Source organism: Apostichopus japonicus, chromosome 2, assembly GCF_037975245.1.
Source record: "Apostichopus japonicus isolate 1M-3 chromosome 2, ASM3797524v1, whole genome shotgun sequence".
NCBI lineage: Eukaryota > Metazoa > Echinodermata > Holothuroidea > Aspidochirotida > Stichopodidae > Apostichopus > Apostichopus japonicus.
The window spans coordinates 3,899,550-3,910,224 of record NC_092562.1 but is presented as its reverse complement, the minus strand read 5'-3'; the positions used below and the strand labels follow the sequence as shown (position 1 = coordinate 3,910,224).

The 10,675-nt window shown below is 34.1% G+C and overlaps 1 protein-coding gene across 8 annotated transcripts in view; it reads right to left on the bottom strand.

The window, feature by feature from the left end:
• Positions 1-414: 414 nt before the first annotated feature.
• Positions 415-10,675, bottom strand: part of LOC139974682 (uncharacterized) — a 28,461-nt gene continuing 18,200 nt past the window's right edge. For all 8 annotated transcript variants that reach the window (XM_071981967.1, XM_071982025.1, XM_071981984.1 and 5 more), the window contains 13 exons: positions 10,478-10,514; positions 10,016-10,113; positions 9,606-9,731; positions 8,884-9,032; positions 8,410-8,545; positions 7,768-7,896; positions 7,365-7,455; positions 6,854-6,930; positions 6,471-6,605; positions 5,713-5,841; positions 4,872-5,008; positions 4,579-4,714; positions 415-3,657 (listed from right to left, as the gene is read on the bottom strand). In XM_071981967.1, the coding sequence (XP_071838068.1) occupies positions 3,562-3,657; positions 4,579-4,714; positions 4,872-5,008; positions 5,713-5,841; positions 6,471-6,605; positions 6,854-6,930; positions 7,365-7,455; positions 7,768-7,896; positions 8,410-8,545; positions 8,884-9,032; positions 9,606-9,731; positions 10,016-10,113; positions 10,478-10,514 (1,476 nt within the window). In that variant the 3' untranslated portion in view covers positions 415-3,561. The remainder of the gene's footprint in view (positions 3,658-4,578; positions 4,715-4,871; positions 5,009-5,712; positions 5,842-6,470; positions 6,606-6,853; positions 6,931-7,364; positions 7,456-7,767; positions 7,897-8,409; positions 8,546-8,883; positions 9,033-9,605; positions 9,732-10,015; positions 10,114-10,477; positions 10,515-10,675) is intronic.

Below are 10,675 nucleotides of genomic sequence, written 5' to 3'. Positions count from 1 at the left end.
CAATCTTAATGTAGTACTGTCTTTTGTAGAAACACATATTTTCAGTAGCTTAATTTGTCTGTATGGCCTTAGTCCAAATAAACACTATACTAAACTAATATACGGCATAGGCATTGATGCGTCCCTTGATATCCCGTTGTGGAATGTTCATACGTTTCGAACATCAAGTAGGACGTCCCCCCCCCCCCCTGACCGGGCCCCTCGCTACATTTCCTTAGAGCGAACAAATATATACTTTTATAATTGCTTTTATCCACAAGAAAATTGTGTGAACATGCAAGGATCTAGAGCATGCTGAAAAGGTTCTTCATATCGACACCTCTGTGTGACTATTATTAGACTGCTGCTACTTCTGCCTAGGAAACGGAAAGCTTTCCTTTAGCTATAGTGAGACAAGAGATCGTAGAAACTGTATTAATGTTTTCAAAACTTTTAATTAATCCGGATGATTCTTGTACACAATAAACAATGAATTTGACATCGGTCAATATGTTATTTCAACTTGTTTCTACACAACTGTTATAAATATTATTGCTGAGTTAACCGTTAATAAGATGAACCATACTGACTCTAAACAAAGAGTACGCACAAGTCCTAATTGTCACCTATTTCGAAAGGAATTTCTTATGAGTATTTGTTATTATCGATCGACAAGAACAGTAGTCGTTTGTAACATGGACATTTGTTACACCTTATATGATGTGTGTGCTCCCTTATTGTCTTGGTGTCCATTAGTTGTTGATTTCTCTTAATTAATATACGTAGGCTATTCTCAATATAGCCCGTTCTTGTAATAGGTCATCTATATTCATTATAAGTAGAATTTAAGAGAGAAATAATTGCAATGGTACCTCTCCTCCGTGGCCTGTCTATTTACTTCAGAATTTGTTTTGAAAATATATTAGCCATCCAAAGGAAGAGTTGCACAAAAACGGAAATTGTTTCTTGTGAAATATGTTAAAAATGCTCAAAGTGATATATTCTCTTAATAAATGCAGTTTTGATCATTTAGAACGTCCATTTATGGGGTTTTTTGGGTTGCATTATATGTTATTTGTCATCAACTTAATTATGTGTAGTAACATTCTAATAACTCGAGTAAGACACTACTAAATGATTAATATTCATCTGTGATGCTTTATGCACCTTCTCCTTAAACATAACATTCTAAACTCGTATACAGGGATTAAAATTGAATGACAGAAAAGTAACTTGTTTTATGCCGGTGATTTTCTTGGTACACTATAATGTAAATGTTCAGTTCACCGAAATAAAGGCAATATAGTACAATGAATTCAAGCATTTTAAAATTTCATTTAAAATATATGAGTTGCAAGCATCCTGACTGTAACGCAAAACAATGCTATCAACATGCATCTCGTCAATTAATTCATTTTAATTAACTAATTTGATTTAATCAATTGATTTATATCCATTTTAATCAATCAATCGGAACAATAAAAAATTACAAAGAAATAAAGTTAAACATAATAGTTATAATATCGATACTGACAATTAAGAATATGAGATAAGTTTTGTGCCATAAAGAGAAGAACGTACAATATAAAACGTTAATGATTCAGGAGACTGCTTTAAAAAGCTTAACATGAAAACTTGTGGAATAGAAGTCCCTGGTAAGCAAGGAAATCATGTAAATTAAAATGATGGAGTGAGAACTAACAAACAAGGCAAACCCACTCGCCCACTATTTACCAACTTCTCTACGAAACCAGGCAACAGTGAACTAGAGAAATAACACTAGGATGATAAAAAAAACCAACAAGAAAGTAATGGAATACTTAGATAACAAAAGAGCTTTGTAACAAATTATAAAGTTAGCAATGGTATGTACAGACTTGAGACGGGAACTCAAAGGGTGTCAGATCTTAATACCTTTTAAAGAGATATAATGCTGAGTGGAATTTAAACCAGTTACAGGAATGCTGAGAGAGTTGAAAAATCTTGTGTTGTGTACAGAACAACGATGAACAAGGTTGATTGAGCCCAACCACACAATTAGAACATCAATCTCGACGTCTGATGATTGCTAATGTCATACATATTTAGGGTGTTGAGAGAAATGAAAAGAAGATTACTATGAGAAATAGAGGAGCTTCCTGCGATGTAATGCAATTCCAATTTTTGAAGAACATGAAGATTCTGCGGTCGCGGAGAGTAGTTGTCACAGTGAGACAAGTAAGGTAGAAAATATTATAGAAAATTCCTTTTGGCAGGTTATTACCTTGAGAAAACCGATTCCATTAGAGACTTTTAGAAACTGCTCAAATCATAATTAATGAAGTACTCCTAAGTTAAATTTGATCTCAACATCTAAGAATTTATCAACATGAGAAAATTTGATATTGTTGCTGTAGATATTAATTCCTTTGCAGCCTGGAGGATTGGACATATCGCCGTGAGTAGACAACATGGATAGATCTTTTTGACATGAGTGAATGTTGTTTAGCTTTAAATAACAAAAAACTATTATCTAACTCTACTTCAACAGTTACAGTAATTGATATGCATCAGGTCAGGAACAGAACAGGTTCATGTCGTCAGCATAGAGAAACCTAGAAATCTCCTCATTTTAACAAATAGAAAAGGATCAATAATCAGAAAGTAGAATATTATTTAACTGTGTGGCTATTCGATACAAATGCTGATATTTTTCTCGAAACTTCGGTGCAAGGATCCACATGCATTGTAAAGACATAGGGAGGTTATATGAAATTAATTAAAATCGTTACTGGGGCTGAGGTCTTACCCAGAAGAAATGAAAATAGAGTTTTCGACGTGAAATGAGGTATTCTGAGGCAAATCTGGGTTATAAATTATTTCTATACGCTAGGTTGTGCTAGTTATTGCTTTTCATTATGTTTGCGTGTGGGTTGACAGGGGATGGATGGGTACACCCCAACACCCTCTGGATCCGTGCATGCCAATGATGAAACCAATTTAACTTCACAAAGCTAGGGGTGCCATATGTCTTTGGTTAAAAAATATGACAGCAAGAACCTGGGAGGAGTGTAAAGGGCAGGGAGGGCCCCCTTCCACTCTCAGGAAACTTTTGCATATTATTGGGTATAAATACATGTGGCATATTTTTAGCTAGATACACTCTAGTGCAGTAAAAAGATTAACGAGACAACATAGCAAAATAATTAGGTTACATATCTTATTCCGTTAAAATTATACACGGCAATAATGGTTTAGGAATATTAACATATCAACAAAATGGATGCGATTCAACTTTATGGCTCAATTAAGCATTTTAATTTTTATAATATGTCTCGAAATTATGAATTTTCATATGAATGAAATCAGCAAAAGCTCGTAATATGTTGAAATATTAAGTGCGACTAATAGTGTGACTTGTCATGTAAAAGAAAGCAAAGGATCAGTGATGTGCTTTCTATGATTGGTACTTGCTTTTATAATCCAGCTAGGATAAATACAAGTCATGGTGAACTATACTTTCAGTCTTTTAAGTACACTCTTTGACCAAAAAAAAAAATCGGTCCTTCATATCAAATATTGTAATACCACTACTTGTAATATTTACAACTCAGTGAGGTTGGCATAGATGGGTGGTTCAGTCAGTTCAGCAGAAGATACGTGTAGATTCAGAAGTTGATGACATAAAATATAATCCTCCTATTAAGGAGAAAAAAAAAGAAAATAGCTAAAGTGACTATGGTAACTATATAAGCGATTTTAAGTATAGGTTGGCTGCTAATAGGAGTATGATAACACTCGATCCGGGTCAAAATACCTTTCCAATCTATATTGGAAACACATACCCCCGATATACTTTAATATGGAAGTGACTAGTGCTAAACACAGAGCTACGAATCAAATGTGTATGGCATAGAAAAACCTCGAAACGAGATCACCTATATCTATCCATGAAAGTGATGCAATGACATTTATAACACCTTGAGTTGCGATACACTCCTGCAAAACGACTAAGATAATTTTATCGTCAACTACATGAATAACTTAAAGTTGATATTGCTAAGAACATGTCAGAAGAAAAATTAGTATTGGTGACGAAAGAGCAAATAAGTTGTTAAAGCGACCCCAGGATAACAAGTCTTTAGCTTTAACTACTGAGTGAGCCAGCACTCACTCGTGGGTGGGAAGTGGGTGTTGTGACATACCTTTCAGAAAGTTTTTGAGGTACACAACGAAGTCCACGGTTGCTACAACAATACCGTTTTGACATTTCATAATAAATTATGATCACTACAGAATTTTTGTAACACACTACATTTTATGTGTAATTTGGTGGATAGGTATAGTTTGTAATTTGTTAGATCATGTCTGTTTTATACCGATAGATTCAAAGGAGTAGCATAGGACATTAATAGTGTAAATTTGATTTATATTTTCAACATGAATGCCAGCTGTTATTGCTGCATAATGTCACACAGTCTGCTTTAACGATTAGAAGCAAAACCAGGTGAGCCCTTTTTAGCGACCGGTTTTAACATGGGCAAAATATTGCAAATTCTTGGTGTTTTAAGATAATTCAATTTTTATGTAAACATATATTTATATAAGCCTTTGCGTTACCTCAGACTGCATAAAATGGCGATTGCTGGCTCTGAGCTGCCTCACAGTGTTGAATATGTCAACTCTTTGCTCTGCCTGCATACGTTCTATTTCCGATTTAACACAAAGAAAGACGCCACTTCGACCGACAGTATTTCTATGTGAAAGAAGGCAAAATTAAGTTTAAAAAATCCCCGTTATATTATGGAATTATTTAATCAATTTATGCACTGAGACCGAAGCTTATGATAATAAGACAGCATGGTATCGGCTATACGGATAATTGATATGCACACATTTATTGTTATACTTACATGCAGTGAACTAGTACTGGTGAATCTGAACTGTATTCATCTTGCATCGTCTGTACAACATGAATAAACTGCAATATTCCTGGCATATCATTTTCGTCCCATGATTTAATCTGCAGTTGGTGTACTTTGGCCTTCCTCTAAAGATCATGGTAAAATAAAATGGCCTCAATATTATGATCGTTAATGAAATATAATATGACCCCATCAAGATGAAAGAGAATATCTGCTTACCGTGCTTCTCGTAATGTTATTAGCATTAAATATTGGTGATCTTTGATTACTCTTTAATGGATATTTTCGTTTAAGAAATCTATCATCAATCAAGTTATATGTATAACGAAAACATTTAAATAATAATTGATTTTACGACCAAATTATTAAACCAATCACATTTTCAAGCTTATTCAATTCTTTACTTAAGAGCAAAGGCATCAACCTAGTTTTTGAAAAGACTGCATAATAACATTTTCTTATACGCTCCGCGCCAACCGATGGTGCCGCTCCGCTTAGATAGTCTCCACACATTATCCCCCAATAATTTTCCCGTTCCGCCGCGCCTGATGAGAATTGAGATTGTATTCGTAAATTGAAAAAATTAAAACAGAAAAGTATGCCAGTTATCCTTTAAATATCCTTTCCTTGGGGGGGGGGGTACGAGGAAGGCTTAAGAATGAAAAAACAGTTAGTAAAATTCAAAGCGAAGTTGGTAAATATACGTGGGTTCATTTGTGTATGAAAGAGACCGCATATGAATTTAGGCAAAATCGTGGAATCTAAACTTGCCATTCGCCAACAAAAATCCTCTTTATTAAATATAAGGAACTCCTTCATGTATACTGACCTGTGAATCTATGTGGGAAACATTAAAATGCTTGTAGTAGTAACCAGCTTGTTCATTCGAGTCTGACAGCTCTACCGTCATAAACCCATATTCCACGGTGTTACGATCTGGCCAGTACTGAACACACGTCTATGAAAAAGAAGAAGAAATTGTTCAAATGAACCGAGCTATTAGAGAAATAGCTGTGGGGAATAAAGGTGTAAATGTCAATTTTATTTAAAAGTTATGCATGAAAAAGTGAAAACCTTATCTTGGCAACACATCTCATCAACATTTTAAACACACTAGGAATCCTTCAAGAAGCTCAAAAGATACTGAAGTAGTGGGTTTTGTGATAAATCATTCGATAGTCGTATTTCTAGAAAAGAGTGAACCCTTGAAATTTGTTTGCTGACATGAATGTATCTTGTCTTGCTTCCTGTCGGTGGCTACATATTACAGTCAGAGATCAGCGTATCTTTCTTTTGCGATGACGGTCTTCCATTTTCTTAGTTTGCCATAACGTTTATTTTGTATCATCGAGTGATAACATAAAAACATCTTCGAATCCTCTTACGAGACTGAAAACCCCCTCAAACGGTAGTAGTACGATGTATGTTATTTTCACTTTTACACTGATGAAACATGTGTCAGTAAAGTATAGCCTGTGTGAAATGAATTATGTGCAATGAATCAGTGCGTATGATTTTCTACATTGAATTATATATTTAAATAAAAATTAAATGTTGTAATAAAGCCTGCTACAGAGACTAAAATACCTCATCGTTGGGATCCAGTCCGTTGAGCATCACAATAAGGGAACACTTCCAATCGAATACCAGCCTCCAGAAGTCTTCCACTGTGTTCGGCAATGGAGACTGTGTCACAATAAACCCTTGACGACGGCTATAGGACTAAGTAGTAAAATCACATGTAAAATTCTCAATTTTTTTTTTTATAAAAGTGTCGCAACCGACGGGCTGTCCGTGTAAAGTTAAATATTTATCATGCAAACCATTTATTCTTTGATACAAATTAAGTTAAAATAATTTGTTACTGTATGACCCTTAGATGTTACAAAATGCTTTACTTTGTTGTGAAAAGTCACGGCTTGGTGACTGTCTGTGTTTCCCTTCGCAGAAGATATTCAAATCATACTTACATCCACTTCAAATGCATTAATGTACCCATCTGCGTGCATTTTACCTATACTCCGCGCGAAGAGGAGTTTATTTGACACTGCAAATGATAGGAAAGAAAAGAAATATCTTTATGATAGGTGTATCGTCTTTCAAAGCGTATAGAACACTTCAGTAATTGTATAACATATTGTGCTTGTGAAGCTGTATGTTATGTTATCACTGCATTTGTTCAGTTTTCATAGGAAATTGTATTCTTTCATAATAATCACTTACCAGTCTTAATTTGCTTTCAAAATCCTATCGTTACTTAGCCTTCTTGCTGTTGAAATTCGAAGTTCTTCGTTCAGAAAAGCTGATAATGTCTAAGCTTTTTCTAAATTTTCCAACAAACACATGCAGGTACTCTTAAAAGAGTTATCTACGTAAGGCATGTTAATGCAATTATTTTGAATATAAGAATAACAGTTAATTGTAGATAACAGTAATTAAAAACGAATGATTACATCTTAATACCACAAATTAGTTATATACCAGGAGTGGCGTCAGGAAAGCGAACTCTTTCAGGTTCTGTCGGGGGACAGGATGTGTGATTCGTATCTCGACTATCGAGTTCTGAATGGACCTGAAATCGATTAAAAAAGACTATTATCAATACTATTACCGAAAATATGACTTATTGAGAAGCTATGAGGTATAAATAGAATCTTCAGATAATCTTTTGTGTCATGCAAGAACAATTTGATTTCGGAAAGTCTGTTAAAGGGGCATTTCGAACCAAGAACCACGCGAGACAAATAGGACTAACCGAATATAAGACTTTTACTATACTATTGCCATCGCCAAATCGGTTAAAGAAAATCTACAATTTCCCTATTTGTGTTTTCACACCGATTTATTTCTACTGAGAGAAGTAAATGAAATGAATATACTTTACCTTAAGCTGTTTGAATATTTTCTTCTTATTTTGGTCAAGTGACAAGGCGATAATACTCTCTGTAGTAATCCACGTTTTACCAGTCAAGTATTCCTCCAATAGACATTCGTGCAAGAACACGTATTGTGTCTGCCATAAAAGAGGTCAATGAACACGTGTAAAGTATATGATGAATGTACATTAAATGACTACCGGAATTGATCTTCAACAGATCACATTAAAGATATAGTCCTTCATGAATATATGATGAAATGTTCTCATTCTGATAATGAAATGTGTTTTAAAATTAATACATGCATGAGTTAATTCAACGTAGGTTGGACACCATTTTAGGGCCGTAACATTTATGATCATGTAAGTTGCAAGGAAACTCCATTCGAAGAACCAAGACTTTCTAAATATTAAGCCAGTTTTCATATGTGTACATAAAATCATCTTGAACATATAACTGTGTAATCAGTCCACTGAGATGCTGGAGCCATTGTCAACGCAGCTGTAGTGACAATATTTGGAATGAAGTTCAAAATTGTTCAAATTTGGAGCTTACACTTTACTTCTATTTATGCAAATATGTACATGTTTCTTGATAAAGTTGAATTTTCTCGTTTATCAATGCTGGAAGAATTATTTGTTCATATTTACCGGTCTCTGGATCATATCAATTCTATTTTCACGCATTTCCTGAACGTACCCAAATACATCAATCTTTTCAGATCCGTTAAGAAAGTCTATAAGGGTGTACAAACCAATGAATGTGCCTGTTCGCCCAATCCCTGCACTATCAAGGGGAACAAAAGAAACGTTATTTATCATTCAAAACAAAGTTATTTACCGACTCATGAAAACGTTGAAAGATATTAAATGTGATATTTTATACTTATGTTGCATGTGATCATCGTATTACTTATAATATAACATTATTTACGGCCGATTAAGTATACTGTGAATGCGAGAAATCATTTTATACTATACTTATGCAGCTATGATATAACGCCAGATTAATAGATGTTTCTTTTAAAATGTTTACTAGTACACTATTAATTTACATCTTATTTAAAAATATTTAATTAGTTATTGAAAGAAACCATACTGCTTGCCTTAATTTGAAATGCTTACCTACAGTGTACAACCAATGGGGAAGACACATTTTCTTGAACAGATTTAACTTTCTTAGTGAGAGTTATCAACGGCGTCGGCTGATCAGGTATGTCCATGTCAGGCCACGTAAGGAAATGAAAGATTCGAACGGCACGAGTTTCCTCCCCCTTGAAACAGAACGGTCAAAACATCTCTCTATTAGGCAAATTAATTGTTGTTTTACTCGCCTTTTTAATTATTTATTAGAAAATGACATCTGGAGTTTTAATACATTTCAGGTCAGGTGTGATTCACCAAAATATTTTTCTATGTGTTTGGTGAAATGACTTCAACATTTCAAGATCTTCTTAATACCATTTGTTTCTTCTGATTTAATCATATCGATGGTGGACATTTCCACATTAACAATTTCTATTGGTGAAACACCTAAATAAAAGAAAACGATGTCAGGGATATGATTGAAGCACAACATTGTGTTATCTGTAAAGGACTCTGAATTGCACAACATTGTGTTATCTGTAAAGGACTCTGAATTGCACAACATTGTGTTATCTGTAAAGGACTCTGAATTGCACAACATTGTGTTATCTGTAAAGGACTCTGAGTTTACTAGACTTGTTCTTAATGGTTTAGATGTTCCTCATCGAGAAACGAGCTGGTTTTTACGTTAGTGCAAAATGGCTTATGTTAATTGATTTATTTATCATGTGGACTTCTTTCCAGACCGTGTTGTAGCCTACCCATGTAACAGTCATAGTTCTTGTAGAAAAGTCAGCAACAGTCTCGGAACACAGCCAGGTAACATTTATCTCGCCAAAAAATCGGCTCTCCTTTTCAGCTTTTGGCCAATACTGCAAGCAGCGATCCTTAATAAAACAATGCAGCAAAATAAATTAAATGACTTCTTACAAAAGTGCGTTTCTGGTTTTTACTTGGACCTTTCTACAACAAAAAATCCTTGATCTATTAATGTTTGGGAAAACTTCTTTGCAGCAACAGACCTCCAGGAAAGTTTTTTTTGAAAACGTCTAGAATCTTTTAGCCTGCTAAAATATTGGAAAAGTACTGATTGCATTGAACCAATTTAAGAGGGTGAAAAAGATGAATATATTATGAAAGTAGATCAGCGATTGTCTCAGTTAATACTTACTCTTCCTCGTTCAACTAGGTTTGTTAACATTACAATATTATGAACGTTTTCTTGCCATATCATTCGCCAGAAGTCGTTTATAGATGCTTTATTTGGACCTTTGTAAAGATGGGAAGATAAACAAAATAGTCAGAACTTAGTGATGATCAATCCGTTGTGATCATGGTTCATCTATTAATGGTTTAACTTGGTACCTGCAGGTTATTGCAAAGTATCCAAAAACTGTTATTATTAACCAAATTTTTATTCAATAAACACAGAAAATCTATTTTTTAAATGGCTAATCACTGATGCAGTACCTTATTACATTCTTGCTCGTGGGATCCTTAAAGTGGCTTACTAAATATATCAATTACTGAATATAACGGACTAAAAACATATAATAAAAAACTACATCATCTAATGATATTGTTTCAAATAAATGTCAATATTCAAGTTAAATCCTTGGATGTTCAAACTAACCTTGACATGCTATGAATGTCTTATCTCCATTTAGACCCTAAATAAAGAAGAAAACAGGTTAGACAATGTTGATACAAAACAATAATTCATATGGTTTATCATAACAATATCCAAACACACACATTAAAAAACTAAGTTATGAATATTCTGCGTGACCTTGAAAGAAATATGTGTAGTTATATGTTAGTAATGTATATA